Source organism: Aptenodytes forsteri, unplaced genomic scaffold, assembly GCF_000699145.1.
Source record: "Aptenodytes forsteri isolate BGI_AS27 unplaced genomic scaffold, ASM69914v1 Scaffold217, whole genome shotgun sequence".
NCBI classification, from domain to species: Eukaryota; Metazoa; Chordata; class Aves; order Sphenisciformes; family Spheniscidae; genus Aptenodytes; species Aptenodytes forsteri.
The window spans coordinates 2,454,395-2,479,481 of record NW_008796222.1 but is presented as its reverse complement, the minus strand read 5'-3'; the positions used below and the strand labels follow the sequence as shown (position 1 = coordinate 2,479,481).

The 25,087-nt window shown below is 35.4% G+C and overlaps 1 protein-coding gene across 1 annotated transcript in view; it reads right to left on the bottom strand.

The window, feature by feature from the left end:
* Nucleotides 1–24,469, bottom strand: part of TBC1D32 (TBC1 domain family member 32) — an 89,562-nt gene extending 65,093 nt beyond the window's left edge. The window contains exons 1-16 of the mRNA XM_009289179.1: nt 24,315–24,469; nt 20,535–20,696; nt 17,518–17,695; nt 16,173–16,244; nt 14,872–14,997; nt 13,930–14,008; nt 13,684–13,784; nt 13,536–13,597; nt 12,886–13,030; nt 12,094–12,153; nt 10,540–10,639; nt 10,130–10,267; nt 8,631–8,723; nt 8,235–8,377; nt 4,289–4,416; nt 2,944–3,145 (exon numbers count right to left, since the gene is read on the bottom strand). Coding sequence (XP_009287454.1) covers nt 2,944–3,145; nt 4,289–4,416; nt 8,235–8,377; nt 8,631–8,723; nt 10,130–10,267; nt 10,540–10,639; nt 12,094–12,153; nt 12,886–13,030; nt 13,536–13,597; nt 13,684–13,784; nt 13,930–14,008; nt 14,872–14,997; nt 16,173–16,244; nt 17,518–17,695; nt 20,535–20,696; nt 24,315–24,469 — 1,944 coding nt within the window. The remainder of the gene's footprint in view (nt 1–2,943; nt 3,146–4,288; nt 4,417–8,234; nt 8,378–8,630; nt 8,724–10,129; nt 10,268–10,539; nt 10,640–12,093; nt 12,154–12,885; nt 13,031–13,535; nt 13,598–13,683; nt 13,785–13,929; nt 14,009–14,871; nt 14,998–16,172; nt 16,245–17,517; nt 17,696–20,534; nt 20,697–24,314) is intronic.
* Nucleotides 24,470–25,087: the final 618 nt, after the last annotated feature.

The following is a 25,087-nucleotide window of genomic DNA, read 5'->3' as shown; positions in this document are numbered from 1 at the left end:
ATAATTGGTGTGAACAACACTGCATATTTAAGATGAATGATTTAAGCTGTTTTATGTTTCTAGGGATAAAAAGCATATTGCACCATCCAAATGAAAGTGAGCAGTCATTAATTCACTCTCTTATAAACATGATCTAATAAATCCATAAAAGATTCCTCTATTAAACTAGTCAGTTGTCCTGGCTCTATTAAGTTCCCCTTTTATTATCATCTGTACAAATTCTGTCCCAGAATTCCAGCAGAATGTGCCAAGAAAAAAAATTGTTTCTCCATCAGTCTTAAAACCCCAGGAGATGTGTAAAATAGGAAGAAACGAATTACCAGTCTATCCATTAAAAAATTGTCACTACTGCTTGGATACAGTCCACTAAAGTCCACCATTTTTGCTACACTATAAATGGTACAATGTTTTATAAACAGCAGATGTTTTAAAACTGAACAATGACAGAAAATAATTTAAAAAGTAATCAAGATGGCAGAGTTAAAAATGTGACTTTCCTGTACTAACTTGTCGATTCCTGAAGTCCTGAATGTGTAGATTCCACTTCAGTCTCAAAATGACCTCCAAAGTGATGTGAAGAAATGGCATTTTGTCAGTTAAATGTTTCATGATTTTTTTTAAACTTCACACATTCAGCCTACTTATCTTGTATTTGTCAAAACAATTTGTCTAAGTGATGTTCTATACCATAATAAAGGATTTTAATGTGCAAAGAAGTCTTTTGTGCATGTGCAAACGCTGTGGTGCTTTAGAGCAAATAACTGGAAATGCCCATCAAAAGCATAACAGTCTGCCTGTGATAAACATTAAATAGAGTAACAGGTTAGTTCAAGACTGACTAGTTACACAATAGGAAAGCACATAAAGACAGACAGATGTTGAGTTATGTAAATTACAGCATGATTCAAGTGAACTAAACTCTTTAATCCAATAAAATCCTGAAGTTCTCAATGAAAGGAAGACCGTAAGTTTCAAAACCAAGTCTTTGATGAGAAACAGAGTTTATTGTGATATAATTATGATTGTAAGTAATACTATAATTTATTTTCAATCAAAATGTATGCTCTCATGATAATATTCATATATAAAAGCAGTGAGAAATACCCACAAGCTGGTGATTTAAGTCTCTCTTCTATTCATGTCCTATCTTTCCAATATTTTCTGCTTCAGTTTACATTGTGACTATATTTTTAAAACTTCTGATCATAACAAAAGCATACAGCATTTGACAGGAAGAATAGCTGTTCCATTCTTTTTCCCTTGCATTCAATCTCTCTCCTGCTTACTTGCTTCCAACAAGAATCTTTAGGTTTTTAGCCAATTTTTTCTTCCAGCTTGGTCTGATCCTTCTCTAAAAAAATATTTTATGATCACTGGAGGAAAAAAAAAAACATGGTTCCAGTTTTCAGTATAAAGTGAAACAACACAGCTAAATTTTGGTTTTCCACTAAGAGTTCTAATACCTATAGTTTACATATGCTTTCAGTTTAGCTGGAAGCCAAAACTGAAGCTTTGTATGCTACCCTTACCTAAATGCTGCCGACGTTATTTTAATGATTCAAACATTTGTTTGAATTTTACTTCACTGTGAACTTTTTGAAAACTGCTCTTGCAGCATCTGCTGTCTTTTTTCCATCTTAACTAAATTTTTATAGTAATAGGTAAGAATTTTCACACTGCATATGGCTATCAGAACAATGAAAATAGGAAAGTTTAGTGAATAAAGCAGAGATCCATATACCTTGTTCAGTAAATTTATAATAGAAAGCAGAACACACAGAACTGTTGGACCCAAGCTCTTTCATGCAGGAAAAGCATTAGACTAGCTATCAAACTGAAGTTGAAGTACAGACTCTACACTTGATAAGATATCCAAGTGTCCTGGTTTCGGCTGGGATAGAGTTAATTTTCTTCCCAGTAGCTGGTACAGTGCTGGGTTTTGGATTTAGGATAGTCAAGGACTTTTCAGCTTCCCATGCTCTACCGACTGAGAAGGCTGGAGGTGCACAAGAAGCTGGGAGGGGGCACAGCCAAACTGGCCAAAGGGACATTCCATACCATGTGACGTCATGCTCAGTACATAAACTGGGGGAAAGCTGGCCGGGGGGGCCACTGCTCGGGGACTGGCTGGGCATCGGTCGGCGGATGGTGAGCAATTGCACTGTGCATCACTTGCTTTGTATATTCTTATTATTATTATTGCTATTAGTAGTAGCAGTAGTAGTATTTTATTTTATTTCAATTATTAAACTGTTTTTATCCCAACCCACGAGTTTTCTTACTTTCACTCTTCTGATTCTCTCCCCCATCCCACCAGGGGGGCTGGTGGGGTGGGTGGGCATGAGCGAGTGGCTGTGTGGTGCTCAGTTGCCGACTGAGGTTAAACCATGACACCAAGTACACAGGCAAGACAAGAACTCCTGCCTGGCACTTCTCATTATGGTCTCTTGAGAATATTTCAATGGCATCTAACTATTTAAGTCAAATATTTGGAATCCCCTTTTTTCCTCCGCATCTCCCGACGAAATGAACTAATTTAACCTAAAATTTACTAAGACCATATCTCAGAAGTTTTTCCTTTCAAAATATCCCAAACCAAGAGTGAAGACCAGATCTGTGGCGGACACTTGCTATCATAACATCAGGTGACCTCTAGCATCAAGGACAATGTTTAGAAAGCAGTTGATCTATGAATGATAGGTCTATCAATGCATCTTGAGAGTTCCTGCTTTAATCCTAAGGCACCGAAGTCTCAAACTAAGCTTCTGCTAGGTTCACATACAGAAGGAAAGGTTGAGAAGTAGAACTTCATTTTTAGAACAATTCCAAGCATTATCTCACTACTTAAATATAAGCAACCTGAAGCAAAGAACAATTATTATATAAGCTGAACCTCTTACAGTAAGATTTTTTCCAATCTTCCCAATCCAAAATAAGATTTACCTTTTTCCAGGCCTCTCCGATAGATTCATGCAAGCCATAAGGAATTACCATCTGCAGGCCTTCACAAGTTCTGTACATCTGACGACATACAAAAATGAAAGCTCCTTTAACAACTGGCAAAATCTCGGATCCAGATAAAAGAGAAATGTCGTCACGAAGAAGTTTCTTTGTAAACTGAACAATTACATGAACAGCTGTAGGACTAGAAATAAAATAACACTTTTAAAATGTTGTTTTGTAGTCATAAATAAGCCTTGAAACAAATCCTCTGACTAAACTTATTTAATTTTTTCTAGGGGAAAAGAAAATATGGAAAGAAACTATGATCCACTGTGGAGGGGCCAACCATATTATAACTTGTAACATCAGTCAGAAGAAGAGAAATGTACAGCAAGGGATTTTACTTTGGCTACAGGTTTACATAAAGCAAAAATGCATCCATTGTCTTCCATCCAGCCCACATAGCCATCAGCTACACAGACTGTGTGTTTTACAGGAGACCAGTTGGGAAGAGTAACAAGACAATCATTTTAGCTTCCGCTTAATCAGTGTTAAGGACATCACTACAAGGCAAAATTTGTCCTTCTTCCTTTTTCCTAACTGAGATCTCCTTCTGAAGTCTTCTAGGCTTGCAATGCAAAGGACAACTCTTTCTCTAAAATACTCTTTTACTTCCAACCCCCCTTAAAAACATATGCAACTTCTGAGATTTCTCCACCTCGAAGACATACATTCCATACATTTTCATGACCTGCAGTTTAGATATTTTTATAGGCTAGTCTCAATTTTACCTCCTTGTTTCAAGTTTTAGCATCAGCTAACAATATACTACCCAGAGGATCACCCAAATCCTAAGTTAGGTACGGTGTTACGAATGTCAGCTTCTGATACAAGACCTGTCTCTACTAGATGTATTGAAAAGTGAATGCTACATTAAATCTATTCTTTCAATAAATTAGGTTGATTTTTAATATTTATTCTAAAAACAAACAAACAAAAACAGAGAAAAGAAGCCTTTGGCCTGAACAGCAGCACTATGGATATAATGGAACTACATTCAGAGAAAGGAAAGCTCTCACATGAATAAGAAGAACAAGTAAACCATGGAAATCTCCCTTAATAAAAGTATTTCTTTAAATTGTCATTTCACCTGGTTATACACATAAATGTCTCCCTAATACATTCTCTAAAACACTCACTACTTTACTGGATAATCAGGTATTTTACTCCAAACATAAACAAAACATATCACGTTATAGATAAAAGAAAAAAGAGAAATGAGTCTCATAAAACCAATGTAATTCATTAAATTACTCACTAATGCTGTTCATTAATGCACTCTTACCTATCTTCTTTGGCAGTTTTTTCATTTTCTCCATAAAGAAGAAGAGAAAGACCATCTTCTACAGCAGCAATCCTTGCCAAAATATCAGCTACATCAATTAAAGTGGTTTCAAGACAATTTATATACACCTATTTGGAAGAAAGAAAAAAAAAAAGTTTTCAATTCAATGCTTTTGTGAAAGCTGTTTATTCAAGTCTGGCTTATGTATGCAGAACCTGAAGGTCACCTTTCTGATGACTGCTTAAGGAAAGGTTAATGCTAAATTGGCCATTGCTCATTAATAAATGAAGTCAATATTTCAATAGTAGACAAGCAGAACATGGGTGCTCCATGAAGAACCTGTCAGGCAGCAGCAAGGGCAGGATGTTCTGCAAGGGACAAGAAGCCAGGAACTGAGTGTGGTAACGAGGCAGGCAGAGGCAGTGGCTTGCCATTGGATAGGCAGGCAGTCCCACCATACCCAAGCAAGGTGAGCAGATGAGGTCCAGTGAGAGTAACTAGGTTCACCCAACAGTCCAGATCCCCTCCACAGTGATGAGGGAGGTCCAAGGTTAAGCCAGGAAGGCCAGCGAGTGAGTCAGGGTCAGCTCCAGATACAGTAGCCAAGGTCAGACACAGTCCAATGATCGCCATGCAACTCGATCTATAGTGACAAAGCAGGTCTGAGGCAAAGCAAGTGAAGAAGTCATGTCTGTGGGTCGGGGTTCAGATCAATGGGACACTAGGCTTCCATACTGCTACAACATAGTACAGGCAGGGAATGAGGACAAGAATCTGAGCTTAAAAAACACTCCTGAGTGGAATGTGGAGTGAGTCCACACTGAGGCTTACTAGTAGAGTCATCGCTGGGGGGATCTCTGCTGAAGCTTCCTAGCAGAGCTTTCTCAAACAGCTCTCTTCAAGGCTGTACACCAACACTATTACCTCTGCTGGCCCTGAGCCCAGGCTGCCAAGCCCAGGGGAGGGAAAGTAATGGGGAGATGTGCCGACGGCCTGACAGTAGACAACAGCTGTAATTCTACAGCACTTATGCAGTGTCCTAAAGATGCTCACCAAAACTCTGTTCCTGTCCGTATGCCTCAATAATTTGGTCATGAGATAATCAGAGCGTACCTTCTCACCCAGGGACTGAGAAACACTGCAAATTCCTAGGACTTATACACAAACGTACTTAGAAAGAAGGACAGTTTTCAAAGTGAGAAGCCCTCTTTGGAAGCTTCCCCCTATCCGTGCTCGGGACAACAGAGTGGAGTCAACAGTGAGATGAGCTAGGGGGGATTACTGTTCCCAGTAACACTTGTTAAATATCTATTATGTCAGAATGGGGAATAAAGCACCACTCTCCTGAAGCTGAAGTCCACTGCTTAAAACTTTTCCACTCTTCTGTTATTCATCAAGGACAGCTGGACTCACAAGAGAAATTATTTTAAAAATGCTATGCAATCCAGCTCCTGCTTCTTCTCTAGCTCTATATTTTATATACAGGTAGCTCTATATTTTATATAGTGCACAGAGGAAAATACTCTTCCTACTTTTAAATTTAAGGAATTTACTATTAATGCCGGTGGTCAAAGTAACCCAAGAGAAAAACCGATTTCGACTTTGTTTTTTTAGTTAAAATTTTCAGTGATACAGAGGGTTAAAAATCTCCCTCACCTTTTATTTTTAGGTTACTGGGTATCATTGTGCAGGATTCTAAGAAAGGAACATACTGTACTGTCACTGTTTCTTCAAGTGCGTTATTATTTTGCTTTCCTGTGCAACACCAGGAAAAACCCAAAAACATGGTACTTTGTTTATTTAAAATGTGAATGCAATGTTCTGCACCAGCTATGCTTCAGCAGCAACTCAGAGGCTACAGAGCCCAAAAGGTCAATACTGCTGCCCACAAACTGATCATTCTGACAACTCCTGCTTATAGCCACCGAGTTTCTCCTTCCCTCTCTATTACAGATACACAATAATACTCTGCTTAAAAGGCAAGTAAGGCTTGCACTTACCTGAGTGAATTCAGAGCTCAAATGTAAAATAACAGCATTGTGTTTGCTCATCAGGCCCACTGTACAACCAAGGAGCCCCATACGCAGCTCCAGTGCTACCCACCCGCCAACCCCAGCTGAAGAAAGATGCAAGCGTGGCCATAGCCTTCCTTTTGAGATAGGCATGGTCCAGTATTAGAGTCCAGCATTAGGATTCCTGGATGTCTAAGAAGTGCCATGGTTTGGTTGGGAAGCAAAATCAGTTCAAATTCTTGTAAAAGAGGAAGAGGATCACTCTGACCTGGCCTACCTTTTCTAGCTATTGGTTTGCCAGATGCAATACAAAACAATTTGCACCTTCGTTAGAACAAATATGACATATTCCAGATTCATAACACATAACCAACCTACTACAGCTACTGTGCATTAAATACTCCTGAACATGACCTGTTTTTTTAAACAGACCAGTTACTAAGTCACAGGAGGCTTTGCAATTTGTTAAGAGTTCAGCTACCTGCGAGAGACAGCTGAGCACGGCAGAAACAAAAAAAGATAGGGAAGAACTGCTAAACGTTGAGATAATTTATTTTTTAACTACTAATGTATAATAAAGAAGAGAGACAGGTGTATATGCTTTAGATACCATGTGACCATAGAGATTGCCCGGGGCATTACAGAGGCCTCTATCACAGCAAATCAATGAAGTATTGCCTTAGTACTGTTTTTAAATTTAACTGTCAGTGTTCAAAGCATAAGCAGGCTCAGTCATTTTTTGTACTTGAAAAAATTTGCACTAAATTTTTGCAATGTACAGTAAAAACAAGACAACTTAAAGTGTTAATCTTGCAAAAGCATCCATAGATAGCCTTATAATAAAATGTGTAAGTAATGCCACTGTACTCAGTACAGATACCTACAGATACCTACAGAAGAGCTAAATTATTGACATGATCAAGTTTTTGCAGGACTATGGTTTTAAGCTTTACAGAAATACATACTTCAAAATATTTACTTGGAAACTGTTCACACTTTTGAAATAGTATTGGAGTATTTTTGTATAGGTAAAAATATTTTCAGGAATTAACATGAAGAGTCTTTTCTGAAAAATAAACAAACTGCACTGAAAAAATAATCAGAAGGATACTGACAAAATTCAGGTTTAAGAACCTAGATGAGGTATTTAAGTTAGGAACCCAGACTGTCTTTGCAAGCATGAGTCTCAGGAAGTAAATTCAAAACTTCTCAGCCATTAATTTCTCTCAAAGTCTCTTTATGTAAGACAGTTCAGGCTCCTCCATGGGCATTTCAGACCCTCAGCCTCTCTGTCTTGAGACTTATAGTCACATAGATCAATTAAATCATCTCAGTCAAAACAAAAACAGGACAGGCTGAAACTATAACTAGACTTCCAAGTACCTAGAGGTAGATAATGTTTCCCAGTTTCCCAAGATTTTTACAATTTTTATAGAAATGTATAAAAAAAACCCCAAAAAACCAACCTCTTCCTTTCACCAATCCAGAAAATAATAATTTTCCATGAAGAATTACATATTTTACCTGTACTAATTATTGAGAACACTTAACTTCAAGTTGCCAGCTGAATTTAAAAAGGAATAAAAGTAGGTTGCCTTTTAAATAGCAGGTAGAGCAGATAAGCATCCAAGAAATATCCAAGAGACACACAAAAATGTCGGGAGGGGAAAAAAAAAAATTAAGCGATGTGATTTTCCCAAGGGAATGGTCTCACTACAGCACAATTTTTGCTACTATTCACAAGATTTCAAGAAAACCAAGTTCATCAGACCAATCATAATGATGGCCTACACTATGTAAGGCATACTGTAATAGCTAATGTAGAAAAATACTACAGAAGTTACCATGTGACTAAATAAATCTTCTACACAGAAAATACAGAAAAATGATAATATTCTATAGATTTAAAAATTATTTGGAAGATTACTACAAACCTCTGTGCCACTCAGGAAACTTTGAACAGGATGAAGTAGGGCATCTATCACTGCATCCGTATATAAACATTCAGCAGCACATCCTGTTTGATCACAAAAAACTTGCAGAATCTCCATAACAAGACTTGCTGGAGAATAATTATCTGGTGAACACAAGAAGTATTTGTTTATATTTTAACTTACACAAACATATCTATATAGCTTATGTAGATGTTTCTGAATTATAATTTTGTTAAGCACTGATTTAACACAGTTAGAGGGAAGAAGGAAAGGTAAGGGAGGAAGGGAAGAGAAAAATCTGCACAAATAACAGACCCACATTAAAACTGCAAAAGAAGTTACCGCATGCCTCATTATAATTATATATATTAGCATATAATAAAAACAGACATTTACCTGTATGCACTGCCAAAGCTGTCTTTGGGTAACTTGGAGAGTAATAAATAAGCTGAGTAAATAATACCAAGAGCTCGGTTATGGATACACTATCTAAAAAAAAAAAAAAAAAGAAAAAAAAAAGAGGAAAGTACTCTGCAAATAAAAGTGTAAATTTAATTTTACAAATAAAATGGATTTTGTAAATATATGTGAACAAAATTTTGCTTTATTAAGGAAATCAACATATGTACAACCGATAAAGCAAAGGACATGCATGTCCCTGGGACTCTACCAAGGTAGTTCATGATCAACTTATAAGGCTTGAGCTTGCTCCCAATTTAGCCAATTGCAATTTTACCATGTCTTCCACTGAAACAAATGGCAGCCAAAGTTTGAGAATACTGAATATACACAGCTATAGGAAAAAGCATTACCTTGCTATTCAATTAAGTGAAACAACTGGAAAAAGAGACAAGCTGTCAGACAATTCTTCCTCAGGTCTGAAGCAAAAACAACAAACAAGTAGCTAAATGCAGGTTGGGAACTATTGCTCCAAGTTTAATGTAATTATGTTAATAAATCAGACAATTTGTGAGGAAAGGGTTGTTATCTATGAAGCTGAGAAGGACGCTATTAAGAAGACAGATAGTGAAATTGTTACTTTTGTAGGGGAGAGAAAAAAGCAACCATCACCAATGGATCACTGCTTGAATGGTGTTATACAGATAATCCGTAAATGACAAAAGCACTCGATTAGTAGATGTTTCTTCCTCACAACTGCTCTACATCGGATCTATTAAGTCCTGATCCTCAAACCAGAGGGACAAAATAACTTCAAAATACAAGTCTCGGAATTAGTATCTAGTAATGTTTTGAATTCTACACTGAATTAATAAAGATATTAATGTAATGGAACACTACAATTGTTCTCACACACTTGCATTTGCCAACCCTGCACAATGTATCACCATACGCAGATTCCTCTGGATGTCCAAGGGCTTTTCCATTTCCTATCTTCTGTCCTTATTAACACCTCTGTTCCACAGGTACCGACCTTTTCCTCTACCATTGTTTTATCTTCTATTAATAGGTTAAGCTCAGAGCAATTGTTTTCAATTTGCAATTAGCTTGAAATACTGATTTTGTTTCACACCTGAAAAACACTTTTGGTCCCTGGACATTTCTCCCTTTCAACCAATTGTATCAATTGGTTTGACAAAAGATACTACTCATACATAGAAAGACTGAATCACTTACACACTAATCCAACTCTCCTTCAACATGAAATCAATATATTAAAAGGATAAAAGCAATCTATTCAACCACATCCATCAAAGATTAAAAAACTGTGTTGATGCTCAAAATTACCTCTACCATCTTTTAAGACAGGCTTCCAAGCACAGAATTGCTGAACAGAGTGTTGTCCTATAACGTCCACAATATTGCAGTGGAAACATATATCAAGTATGGATAGAGTGTTGCTCAACAGGTTCCATTTTCCTCAGCCTTCGCCTTACCTTTTTTATTTTTCAGCTGCACTGGAAAGAGATTTCGGCCTTGCTTATAGATCAACAATCTTCCTAAAAGGCACAGTGAATGAACAAAATAGACGTACTGCAATTCTCGTCCAGTGTAAGACAAGTTCTGCTTATCACCTTTAACAATAAAACCAAAAAATTAGAACTTGACTCTATTTTAGTTTACAGTACCTAGCTACTACCTGCAACGTACGTGGATCATTTTGTATATAAAGACAGACAGCTTAAGTAACTAACCACTGCTATTAGTGTTCTCTCAAAAGATAGCCATACAATATTTTGGGAAGAAAAAGAACAGATAGAATGTCTTCCTCTTTAGGTAGCATGCTCAAAGACCTAGAGAATGTGGATGTATGTGGATATAATGCAAGACATGCAAAGATACTCACTACAATGCTGCTGGGAGAAGTCATTGGCTCTGGAATTTTTATTAACTGCTGCCTTGCAAAATTCAAAGTAATCAAGACATTGCTGGACAGCTGCATTAACCTGTGGAAAAAAGCAGAAAATAATAAAATACCTGGTATTTTACAATAAAGTCATTCTCTCTTATATCAAAGTACTGTCCTTTAACACAAGAACCTAAATATCCACTTCACTGCAATTACCTCATGTTTCAGTGCTTTGGATGGGCTAACCAACAGGAGGCAAAATTTTACAGGGCTATTAATACACATTGCCATTACTATTACATAATCACACTACCAGCTCTATAAGCATTAAGACAATCTATGAAGAAGAGTACAGAGAACATGCAAGTTGAGAAGTTAATGGCAATCGGTGATTGCCGTATTGTCATTACTATGGAAGATTTTCATTTTCCACACGTGCAAAACTGTCTTGAATACACTTACTATACTGTAAGTTTGGTTGTTGGGTGCTGTCAGTGCTATTACTGTTCTTTGCAGAAGTGTTGTATCATTATCATAGCATTATCATCTAATCAATGTATATAAAAGTTTAAAAATTATCAGCATGGATTTAGAAATGAATCACAAATATAGCATATCAACAAAGATGTACACTAAGATTTATTACAATTTGCAGCTGCTAAGAGTTATTCACAAGTGTAAGTAAAACATACAGACATACATAATAAAAAAATACTTAATCAGATGTTTACTCTATGCTTATAAATTAGATTAGACTACCCTGCTCATGGACTTCCTATTATGAACTTTTTGTTGCACGGAACATGCTTTATTCTATGCTCTGTTCTATGCATACACAAAAACAAGACAAACTTCTTTTATAGTTGTCTGGATCCTTGTCGCCCATCTTAAGGTTTTATCAGTCACATATATTTTACATTACATTTCACTTGTATTACAAGATTTTACAAAACATAGCCAAAGTCCTGTCTATATCAATGGATCTCACATCTACATTGGTCTTACTGAAAACAATGCAACTTCCATCTCAGTGAAGAGATCTGCCCATACAGAGTATGTGATAGGATTAACACCTACATTATTAAAGATGTTTTCCCAGTTTGATTTATTTTGCTGACACTTTGAATCCTTAATGCTTCATATCACAAAAGAACACAATGGTGGTTTTTTAGTCTCTTTCCATCAAAAATCCAAATTCAGCACAGAGTTTTTATGATATTTTTTCATGCACCATTTGCTATTTTTATACATTGTCAAAAATAATTCTAAATACGAATGCAACATAAGGAATTAATAATCCTAATTAAACACCTGCTATAAAACATCCAAATTTCCCCTTACTCAGAGCCGGTCACATACCCTTCCTTGCATTTAACAATGATTCATTTAAGCAAAGAGAAATTTAAAAAAAACATTAAAATCAAAAAGGCTTATCTAGCTAAACAACATGGAACAGCTCTGACAAAAGGGAAAAAAGGAAAAAAAAATGCTCAAACCACAATGTGCAAAGCAAGAACAAGTTCCAAGTAATTTGCCTTGGGAAATACTTACCAAAGATTTATATTTCTTTTCCAAAAGCCTAAGTAGCACTGTTCTGCTGTAATACGCATGCTAAAATGACAAAGAAGACCTAATGTCAACTTCAAACATGTAAGTTTTATTTTTTAATTAAAAAGTAGAAATTATCCCCGATTCTGTTTTATTAGGGATCCTGTGCACAGTACATATTCAATGCATTGAACTCCAGCTTGTGTAAACCAGCATTATACTAAACTGAGCCTTTTGTTTGTAGTACATTTAAGATGACAAAAAAAATTATGTCATTAGAAAAATGTGTAGCAGAACATGCAATAAACAGAAAAACAATAACTACGCTGAAATGTTAGACTACGTGTTTTGACATTGCCATGTAAATCCTAAATTATAAGTTTATACATGGTAGGCTGCAAAAAGCTGTAATGTCCACTGGAGATTAGCAAGTTGTGTGCAGCATATCATATACATAACTGTACTTTCATGCTCATCACTTCTTCCAGAAAAATATTTGCATCTTTGATGGCTGTCAGTCAATTATGACAAAGGGACTAAAGTCCCAAAGCACCATTCTCAGAAATTTTATGAAAACCAGTAACTGAACAGAAATGGAGGGAGAGAGTAGTGTTAAAGGGCAAAGGACATAAATGCCTAAAAACACACCCCCGACTTCCTTAATTACAGTACTCATTATAGGTTGTTATCAGGTCACAATAGGTCTGTGATAAAAATAGTCATAATCAAACTTTTCAAAATACATGTCAGACATGAACAAGTTACGGGTTGTTGGGTTGGGTTTTTTTTGCTTACCGTCCACTTTTTAAACCATACTGCTTTGATATCTAGCAGAGCTAAGAAGTAGACTGGACTCAAAAAATCTGGAGAGGCAGGATGATTAGGCTCGTGTTTTACTGACAAAAGTGACAAGGTACTCTCCACTACTTCTTCCATGTACCTTATGACACAAATAGGAAAAAATGAACATAAAACAAAAATCACTTAAATCTTTCCACCAGTAATACTCAGGAACAAATTTCTGGTAAAACCTCATTGTTCAGATAAATCATAAATATCAACAACATTATCTTTAACTTGATCTCGTAAGGATATTAACTCTTTGTATTACGATGAATAAAACTAGTAACAACATACATGTGTATTCTCCTACATGATTACATATTTTATTACACTTGTTACTTTGTAAAACACCCAAATTATTTTTGTTAAAAAGCACTTAGAACACTTCAAAAGCTAAGTAAGCAGCTTAATATGACCCATGACTACTCCTATGCAACTTCCCTATTTCACTTTTCCCACCCTCTGTTTATATTCCCTCCTTTATCACTGACCAGTCATCTGTACATCCTGTAATCAACCTTTTGCTAAAATTATATGCATCTAATGATATGTCAAAAATCATTAAATTAAGAAACAGTGACGGGTTTTTGAAGGTGACATACTTTTCTGGATGACGAATCCAGGAAGAGGGAGCTTCCTTTTGGTACTCATTTAAAAGGCGGACCTGAAAACATAATTATTAAAATTAAAAAATAAATAATGCATGATGTTTCAGTAATGACAAAAAAGGTACGGAAAATTAATTTAAACCTTTTTAAGTAAACAATTTATGTCTGTGTTAGATACATCCAGACCAGCTGAAATACGAAGAGAGTATTCTCCAGAAAGAAAGTACAACTCCAAGTGCCTTGCTAAAGAAGGGAAAAAAAAAAAAAGCCTCACCTCCATGACAATAGTGGCAAAACAGACTGTATTATACAGCTTCATTATAAAAGTTAACTGATTTTCAGGAAGTACATGACTCATGAAGTCTTAAATGTCGTTAAATGCACATACCTAAACTTGTATAGACTTCTCTTGTCATATTAAATGGAGAAGAAGAAAAGGTTTTTGCATAGAACCTAAGAATTTTCTCCTAAGGGAGAAAAAGCAAGCAATGTATTAGAGTCATGTAACTATGTATTATTATTGCACAATAATCAATATGTAGTGGCATTACTCTTAATATTACATATTGCTCAGATATCTTACAGATATGAAGCATATTTTACAAAAATATACAGTTTGGGACCACAGAAACCTACAGTTCGAAGGAAATTTTATTCAGATACTTTAACTGACAGCACCAATGCAAAGCCTCACTGAGATACAAAGAAGCAGACCAGGGAATATTACTGTACTTTTCCATTAACATTAATGTTTTTATGTCATTAAAGGTACCAATGACTTATAACTAGCAGTGTTTCAAAAGAAATCATAGACCTTCTAAGCTGAAAGAGAAATACATGACAGCAGCTGGGGCAACTTTAATTGGCATAATAAATAATCTAAAAGCAGTTTAAGCAGCTGCCTTTTTTTTTTTCCTCATCAGTGCCTGTGTAATATTACTATGTATCATTTTCTTATCATCATGGAGCATATACCTGACTTAAATAGGAAATATTAACATAACAAGTTTTACGGAAGAGTTTTGTCAATTTTTTTTACGTCTGTTTGCTAAAAGACATTCAAACCTCTTCATTGCCATTAAAAGATATGTAAACGAGTACTCCAGTCTAAAAATCCTATTGAAATCCTGTTGTAATCCTTTAAATCAAGACCTATTGGAATCATATAGTTCTTCTACTTCAAAAAGAGTTTATCTGATACATACACAAATAATAAAATGTCTTAGGACCCTGCTGGACTATTCATAATACATATGTAACTTCTTATTCCTCTGCAGTACTCTCTACTAAGGGTACACATCTGATAATTAAATGCAGAACATTAGCTTACACTGAATGTTGCATCAGGATCTGACAGAGACATTGTTAGATGCTTACGCAGATTTGGCCAACTCTCAGAGTTCAGTATATCAGAGGGAGGGGCAAAGCACAGTGTCTGCAATGCTTCTTGGCGAACCTGAAGTGGTCAAAAAGATAAACACCACAAATCCATTCACAACAACCTCTCAAATATGTAATTTACAATATAATTTGAAGGAAGGAACAGGACCTGGCTGTAGAATGGATAAGGAATTCCAGAATACTTATCTTCTGCTACTGGTGATTTAGACAAAATACTACATCACTGAGAAAAAAAACCCCAAACATATATTTGAAGCAGCAACAAAACCATTTTATATAGGTTTTTAATACTGGATGCAAGGATTATGTTCTACTTTCTGCTTGTAATCAAATATTTTTTTATCAGGGAATATAGGAAATTATCACCAAATACTACAAATGTGCCTAGCAGCTCTCTAAAAAGTCAGTAAGGGAAAGTGGAGAGAGAGTTACTAGACACTGTTTTACTGCTGAATTTTCATCGGCATTATAATCTAAATAATTTCAAATAACTTTTTTTGGTTCTATTTGTAGACAATCTCTAGTAATTTATTTCATATTACTGAAACAAACTGATACAATATTTAATAGCATCAGACTTTTTACCTGGTTTTCTAAGAAAACTCAATCACAATGTTTATACCAGTTCCCATCTACCATGCTTTTTTTAACTACCAGACAATCCTAAACAAATCTTACTGAGACAGCACTCTCAAAATGATGTTTCTCCAAGCTTCAAAAATACCAGCAGCTGGTGCTGATTGGTGGTTAGAGACCCAAATTAGTACTGTCACTGACAGGAAGGTAAACCTAACTTGGACTTTATATATTCCATCTGGCAGTAGCTTGTTGGCAAATCAGCAGGCATCTCTCCCTTCTGATACGGGTAACACAAAGGACAACACGGAAGTTACCAAGAAGGGCAAGGGGCACGTATACAGAAATATAAGATTCAGTAATTTTATTTCTCACAGAACAACTTTTTCCAAACTAAAAATGCCCATCTATAGCAATAAACTCCTAACAAAAAAAATAAGATACTTGCTGCAACACTAGCTTTTGAACCAGATGGTTATGAACAATGAAATACTGCACTGCAGAGCAGTTGCTGCACTGAAGCCAAGATATATGAACCAACAAAGACAAGATTCCACTTACGTACATATGAACTCTTACGTACATACAGTCTGTTTTCCAATATGCCATAAACATTCACTTGTATTAACATTTTATTGCTCCTTTGAAACTTACTTCCTTAGGCTGAATAGGGTCAAGCCTTTCTACAAGCAGCTGCAACTGTTCTTGACTCATGAACGTATAACTCTGTAATACACATTATAAAATTACCATTAGAATATATTATTAAACTGAACAGCAGAAGATTAAAATCATCAGTCTTTCTGATATCTAACTTACTTTTAATAATTAGGACTTCAGCATTTATACTAATGCCCTGCTTTCGGCTGGGATAGAGTTAATTTTCTTCCTAGTAGCTGGTACAGTGCTGGGTTTTGGATTTGGCAAGAATAATGTGTGATAATACACTGATGTTTTAGTTGTTGCTACGCAGCATTTATACTAAGTCAAGGACTTTTCAGCTTCCCATACTCTGCCAGCAAGGAGGTGCACAAGAAGCCACAAGAAGCTGGGAGGGAGCACAGCCAGGACAGCTGACCCAAACTGGCCAAAGGGATATTCCATACCATATGACGTCATGCTCAGTATATAAGCTGGGGGGAGTTGGCTGGGGGACAGTGATCGTTGCTTAGGGACTGGGCATCGGTCGGCAGGCAGTGAGCAGTTGCATCACCTCTTGTATTTTGTGGTTTGGTTTTTTTTTCCCTTCCTGGGTTTTGTTCCTCTCTCTCTTGTTGTTTTACTTTCCATTACAATTTATTACTGTTATTACTATTATTATTATTTCAATTATTTAACTGTTCTTATCTCAATCCAGAAGTTTTCTTATTTTTGCTCTTCCACTTCTCTCCCCCATCCCACCAGGGGGCGGGGCAGGGGGGGAATGAGCGAGCGGCTGTGTGGTGCTTAGTTCCCGACTGGGGTTAAACCACGACAACTAATTTAACATTAAAGTCAACATTCTAAATGTTTTCTGCCATTTGCCCAAAGTTAAGTTTACGGCAACAAAATTCTCGTTACATATTTTGCTTTGCTTTACTTAAAAGTTTCCTGTATCTTCATAAAACCCCTTATAATAATTCATTCAGTAAGTAATATAGCATAATGCAGTAGTCTGCAAATGAACTGCACATTACTTGGCTCCTAAAGTAAAATCACAGTAAGTTAGATGATGTATTGCTCTTACCATTATTTTTTCTATGCAGTACTTGCATACGTATTTTAGAGCATATGGGCATCATATCCATCTCATCCAGCATAAGCTGTCTAAAGGTTAGACAGCTAGTATAAGCTTAGTACTTGAGAGTGAAAGAAGGGCAATTAATTTGTTTAAGGATATATCAAAGATAGGAAGAATGAATCTTTTTCTAGGGCTGCTTCTCAACCTCCACTGACAGAAACTTAACAATTTTGCAGTATCATGCTTATTTCATGAACATAGAGAGAAAACACATTGTACTTGGTTGAACGAGGAGTCACTGTCAGAACAGTTGTCTGTATAATAGCCACTCCTACGTTCTTTCTTTGTTTTACTATCCAGCTCCTTATTACGTATCCGATCTTCTTCAAACTTGTTAATCAAAGATTCTACCACAACCATCATGACATTCTTCAAGGCATGCATCATTTCCCTGTATCTTCAAAGTAAAGATGATTTTAATATTAAAGAGCATAAAAATCACTAATTAAAAAAAAATCACTACATCTTCAATAACTGAATATGGCATAATGCTACTTAGACCCGAACTCACTGAATTTACAGAAATGAATGAAAAACAAATGCAAATCCACAATGAGTAAACCATGTATGTACCTTAAATGTTGCAGGTAACATTATTTTAAAATTATAATAGAATTCCTTTTTGCCCGTCTAAAACCATTCAATGAAATACCACTAACATAATCCTGTTCTGGAAGGTTCTTAAGAAAGAACAATGTGAATCCACCAGAAGGGAGAATCTGTCTCTGAGAAAACAGGCCAGTTCTCATCCTTGTTACTGTTTATGTTTCTTCAAGTTCGACATCCAGTTTTTCTTCTGCTATAAGCCTCAAGCAGAACCAACAGAAGAGAACACATCATCCTGATTCAAGATCTTGAGTACAGGTCGTACACACAAAATAATTTTCTTTCAACAAAACCAGGGTTTTTCTAAGTTACATAAATTGAATAATAATATCCACAAGCAAGCAATTCAAAATAAAAGCTGCTTCAGAAAAACATCCTATTGTAAAATGTTGATATTTTATTTCAAATTATTTTTTACTTTAAGGCTAATATTACTTATTTTACAGTCACCAAAGATATAAATTACCATTGTGCTTTAATATCCTCCTACCTCTCAAATTAAAAATATAAGATACAGACATATTTAGTTCACTGGAGCTTCTTCTACAAACTTTAATGAGCACACGAAGCCTAAGGTCCTGATCCTCGAAACAAAAAGACACAAACAGCATAATGTGAAAAACAGTCATCCTAACATCTATTTTCTAGGTGAAAATAAAAGCCAAGCGTAGTTGATCAAGAACTGCCTTCTAACATAAATGACTGTACTATGAAAAAACAGAATGTATCACTAAGGAGTTAAATTCCTTAACACTTTTTTCTCCATAAATACCTTTAAGCATACTACCTACCACAGAAAATGAGTAATTGCAATGAACAAAACTGGGACTTTGAATGATCCTGAAATTATATCAAGACCATCACAGTGACACCCAATAATGCTTGATCAGAGTTCAGAATGCATGCAGACAGGTGACACGAAAAGGACCCTATAAAAGCATGGTTCATAAAACATATTTCTGTGTACTTCTAGATGAGAAACCTTCTGATAACAAACAGAAAATAAAATCTTCTAGAACAGAAACATACACTATTTTTTAATTCCTTTCTTATTGAGAACACATAGTAAACAATAGGCATCACAGTAAAATCCTAGTTCCACTAAAAAGAGAGATGGAGGTAAGTTAAGATTGTCCAATAAAAATGAGTGAAAAAAATAGTTCAGCTGAAGTAGTGTGTAAAAACATTTCAGTGGCTAAAATGAGTCAAAAATTGTCTTTTTTTGTTTGCTTCCTCTGCAACACATAAAAATGACCACTGATGCTAAAATAGTGGGTGGGTGATTGGTTGTTTTTCATTTTTCAGCATTCACCATTTCAGGTGCTCACTTTAATTTCATTTTTTTCACATTGTAATGGTTCAACCTCAGTAAATCCCTCATCATGGCTCTCCATGACAATTAAAAATAGAGAGGCAAGGACCTGATTCACTATGATGACAAAAGTATACTGTTTGTTTTAATTAAAGAAACAAAACTTTTAGAACTGCTTTAAGCATTATGATGCAGTTAGATTTTGTACAGGAATTCCAAAAATGATGTGATGCATACACTAAACTTTTGAAGTTTTACATATTTTCTGGAAGTAACAGCTGTATATACTAAAATCCATTTTATAGGTACTACTGACCACTGCTTTAAAGAATCATGGCAATTATCTGCCTATGCAAATCCTTCGAAATCCAAAGCATGAAAATTCAGCAAGACAGTTACCAGCCTCTGTATTCCAAAGAAAAGTTATTTTAATGTCCATAGGAAGGTGAACAAAGTTAGTAGGGAAGAGATGAAAAAGAAAAGAATTTAACTGGTACTCACAGAGGTTTTTCTATTTAAGGCTTCTTTACTAAATACGATGGTCAAAGCCAATTAATCTGGACAACAGATCCTGTAATATGCCGATACACGGTTTTGCACACCTACTGATTTCTGGCCAGCTGACAGTCTGAGTCAAAGAATCTTGGATAGCTATACTCAGTTGGTCCACATACCAATTCTACATTACATGGACTGCACTGCAGGAGTATCTTTGCATGTACACTAAAATAGAAAGCAAGATAGCTTAAACTTCAATTTTTAAACTAGTCAACAAAAGCAGATCTGACTAAACATACTACTCTCATGGGACACCTGGCTAGATCCCAAGGAAGCAATCTTAAAAAAAATACACACGTATTCTAATTTATGTTACTTTTTTTAGAAAACAACATTGTCATGCAGATTCTCTATTTATATCTAAGGAAATTATCAAACTTTAATACCTGATAAAACAAATTTTTCCTTTAGGCCAACTTCCATATCACAACTGAATTTAATTTGTATATGAAGTAGTGATTCCTCTCTCAAATCTTACCCCTGCCCAACTCCAGTCCTAGATACCTCAAAAACTTCATAGATGTGCTACCGATCTTTTTGTGCAGTAGTTCATAATCTTAATTCCAGAGTGAGACGAAGCATGACAAATTGCAATGTAAGGTGGGAACATCTAATTGCTTAGCACTAATTTTTGAAAGGCAAGGAATCACTTTTGTTACCCATTGGTTCAGAATTTATTTTTTCAAAATTAGTTCTGGGAAAAAGAAAGGAAGACAAAGACAAGAAGAAACAAAAATGTGAATTACATGTATATACTCACTCTTTTGATTCACGGGTCTTCTTAGTAACATGTTGGACAAGCGTGTCATAGCCAGATACTTCACCCTGATTTTGAGCAGAAGTACATTTTTCTGTTTCTTCTTCAATCACAGATCCCACAGTATTATTTATATATTGTCGAAGGTATTTCACAAACTCATAGCTGCAACAAATATACAAAATTAAAATGTAACAGATTTACTTGAGCTCACCGTCAAACATTTTCAACATTATATTAACATTCGCTATCTTCTCTCCCAGCAAACCTGTTACTTCAAGGTAAGGGTTTATGACTTGCAGAGAAATAACTTCAGTGGTATAAAAAAACACAGTAAGTTTGACTTTCTTCAATATGGTCATTATCAGCATATTCCAGGAAGAAACAATACCAAATAGTTTCTAATTTCCTTTTGTGCTTCTTCTAAATGTAAAAATCTACTCGGACAACAGATTAAGGTTTTGTAGACAAAAATCATAGAATATCAAGAAATCTCAAATTTAAAATTCCAAAAGAAACATTACTTGGAGCATCCTGAACATAGCACTGTCTTATAGTATATCCATCTGGTATTATTATTTATGCAGTATACATACAAAATGAGAAGAAACACAGAAAACACAATTTATAAATTCTAGCATATGAGCATGTCTAAGGCTTACAAAAGTCTGTGTGTCATGACAGTATGCAGAAGATCTCACTCAAACTGACAAACTAGTTGTCTGTGATTGTACATGTTAAACATAAGGAAATTGGCACTTTGCGCTCTTATTATTAGATACTCACAGAAACTTGTTTAAACAAAAGAACAATCAGAGGGGGATTTCAAACAAAATACTCTCGCTGGGTCCTCAGACTCTCTATTAGCTATAGAAATTGCTAAAAAGTAGTGCTCAGAATATATAAACATTTTTTTTTGTTAGTCTTCTGATTTGTATAAAGGACAAGGCAAACAAACACACAAAAAAGTAATCATACATAAACAGTAGATGCATCATTGTATTTTCTGTATATCGAATGCAGATGTGCAACTACTTTGTGTTAATTTGGATAAATACAGAGTGAGAAAAATTCAAATAAAAAAGTCAGTTCACCATGTAGGTACAGACTCCACACCTATAAAATGCAAATGTAATTAAAAGCAACTGTTACAACAGGCAGCAGGTTTTGCCTTTCTTGGATATTAAAAAAAAATAAAAAATAAAAAAATCAGACTACATTCAAGATACATTAAAAGAAATACACACAGAAAATTGTGTCTTGTATCATGATACATACTTCCTCACTACACTGCCTACCTCAAGTTCCATCAGGTATAACAGTCCTTTGTTTTTTTCATTTCCCACTTATTTCCATTCCTACATCACTTTTGTTCAATGAAAGTAACAGAAATACATCTCAAGAAAGATGCAAACATGTTTATTTGCATTTTCATTTGTCTTCAAGGCTGGCTTTTCACTTCCGCAATAATGAAACTGCACACCACTCTCCACTGAATGAAAGCTTTCATAAAACTTTCTCCCATTTGTTTTATGACAGTAACATTTCCAGGGTATACCTTTTTGCAGTCACTGCTTTGCTCTGACATACACAGCAATCACATCATTATTCATGCCACTAAGTTTATGTCTGCTTGATGTCCTAGCCTTGATCTTCTGTTTCATTCTTCCACCTCAAAAACGTTTTGTAACAAGTAAGTGTTTCAGCAATGATAGAACTACTTCTTCACATGCAGAATCAAGTCAGACTGATCTGGTTGGGCTTACAAAGGAAGCACCAGGGAAAAAAAAGTGTTAAAAAAACCTCTAGGACTTTAATTTAAGGAAAAAATACAACAGAAAACTTGCTACTTATATAGTTAACAATCCCGATTTCTACTACTGCACATAAATTTTGAACTTGATTCAATTTTCCTTTTTATTAGCTTTCTGAGGATCCTGTGTTTCTGTCTTTTCTGCATCAAAGTGGGAACAAAGGATAAAGCAAGGCCTCAAAATCTGATAAAATTACTGAGGCAAAATAACCATGAGGCAGAAACAGTGCTGATCAAAATGCTGAGCTGAACTAGCATATTGGACAATCCAAAAGCACACGCTACTAATAAAGGAGCTTGCAGTCTGGATGGATGAGGTAAGGGTCAAGGAGAAAGCTTCTTAATGGTCTCACTAATAAATCTCACTAATGACCTCTCTGACCTTCCATGAAAACCAACCTATACTGCTGTGGGTCATGAACAAGACTAGAATACCTCCAGAAATATTCCAGTGCCAGAGAGTAATGCTCACATTCTGTCTTTAAAGCATCACTTGATTTTCCATTAAATAATAAGTTAAAACTTTTCTCATTAAAAGAAAGTATCTTTAGGATCACCCATTTTTTAACATACCAGAAAGAGTAATGGATGCCATGGTTTCACTGTTCTAAAGGGGAAAGCTACATATGCATTGTTTCCGCCAGCTGTAGACTTTACTCCCTCATCCTGGGTATTCTCCTAATAAGTACTCAGAAGAAATATTGACAGAAGTAATTTCATAGGTTTTTGAGTGTTTGGGGGTTTTTTACTGTATATATCTTCCTTTAAATAAAAATGTTTTTCTTTCAAAATTACATGTCATTTTCAACTTTGATATGTTTATAACCAATTTTTACTCTTTTCAACTTTGATATGTTTATAACCAACTTTTTTACTCTCATGCTTGTCACCCAGTAACCTGGTGCTCAAAATTCACAAGACTGCCAACAAAAGTGTTATCTGATACAATTTGTAATACAAATTAAAATTGAGCTAAAATACATTCTAAAGCATTTAGCATCTTCAGAAGATACAAAAGCATTGAAGTTTTAAAATTACAGTGAAATTTTAGATAAACCCTAGTTCTATTTCACTTATTTACTTTCACCTAACTTCTATCGACAAAGCAATGCTAAAAACTAGACAAATTTAACAGAACGTAGATTGTGCCACTTCTGAAAAAACTGGCAGGGAACCAGCTTTCTCAGAAGAAGTCAGGTCACAGAACTCTGGCCCTTATTAAAATGTCTTCAAGGTGACTTCAGCTTGATATTCTCTTGACTTTCATAAATACGTTCTAAAAATCTCCCATGTAGTAAAAAAATAAACGTTAGAATACCATGGAAAGAGGACCATGGGCTCCAGAAATCTAGATCGCATGTAAGTGAGGTCACACTGTCAAGTCTTATTTAACAGAGGTGTGATGGGGATACATTTCTGCTTTATTCAAAACATAAATTAAAAGAATGACTACCTGATAAGATATACAAGGGTTCAGTAATATAAGCCAGACAGAACAATCAAATATGGAAGCCAAGTAGCCTTCTGAAAATTTACTTTATTTTGAAAAACAAAATTATATTGGCTAGCAAGTGTCAAAAATACTGCCTGACAGCCTTCAGTGAGGATTTCTTCTAGCTTCTGTTCGTGTGTGCATTTATTACAGTACACGTACACATGCATCAGAGTTGGCTAAGTTAGGTAGCTTTGTCAGCTCCTCTCTCACAAACAGCTCACCAATTACTATTACAGTAAAAATTTATTATCAAGAATGAAAAGCAAAAAGAAAAAAAACAAAACAGAAAAATGGCAAAATTAATTTTATTCTCTAAATTAGCATCTTTTGAGAGTTGATTAGTGACAGGATATCTATATATATAAATACATACACATTCACACAGCAGTATAAATTGTAAACATTTCCCAGGAATAATATAGTCCAACACATTTCACCTCCTTCAAAATATTAAAAAGAGAAAAAATATTTTTACTTGTGAAAATTCTCATCTGTTTCCTCCAAATGCAAGAGAATCTCTTCTGCACATTCTACAGATGGGGCTCCAGTGATTTTTTCCTTCACACTCTGCAGCAACTGTCTAAGCATAGACTGTAACAGAGCTTCATCTTCACTTGTAAAGTGAGACATCTGTATAAAGCAAATATAAGAATAACAAGCTCTCATAGTTTGAGGTTTTTTCCTTCCCTCAAGATGCTAAGAAAAGCATAAATCCCTTAAATTGCCACTTTTTTCCTGTTATCAACAACATAAGACTTTCTATCAAAAGACATGATCACAGACAGGAAATATTTGATAGAGCTTATCTTCAGACAAATTGGAAACAAAATAATCAAATCAGTTTTAATAAACCTCCTGTTATCTTAGTACAACATTCTTAAGTGAGATATTGCATTAAGAAAAGCCTGAATATTCCTGTTTGTAGTTGCTTGAGGATTGCCCATGAAATAGGCACAAGACTACACCGTAATTTAGAAAAAAGGGGGGGTTTTACAGATGTAATGACTATCTTGAAAAGAAACCTCTACAAGTCTCTCAGCTGCTTCTCATCCACTATTACTACCCAGTTCTGATTTTTGGATCCCTCTACTCAGAGCTGTTGCCATGCCCATGATCGAAGGTGCTGTCAGCTTTTGCAAGGGCCAGGTGGAATTATCAGAACCGTTTAATTTCCCTGCGGTAATCAACTGCAGTGACCTGACAGTCCTGTCATTTTAACCCTACAGCTACTGAGAAAAGCTGGGAGGA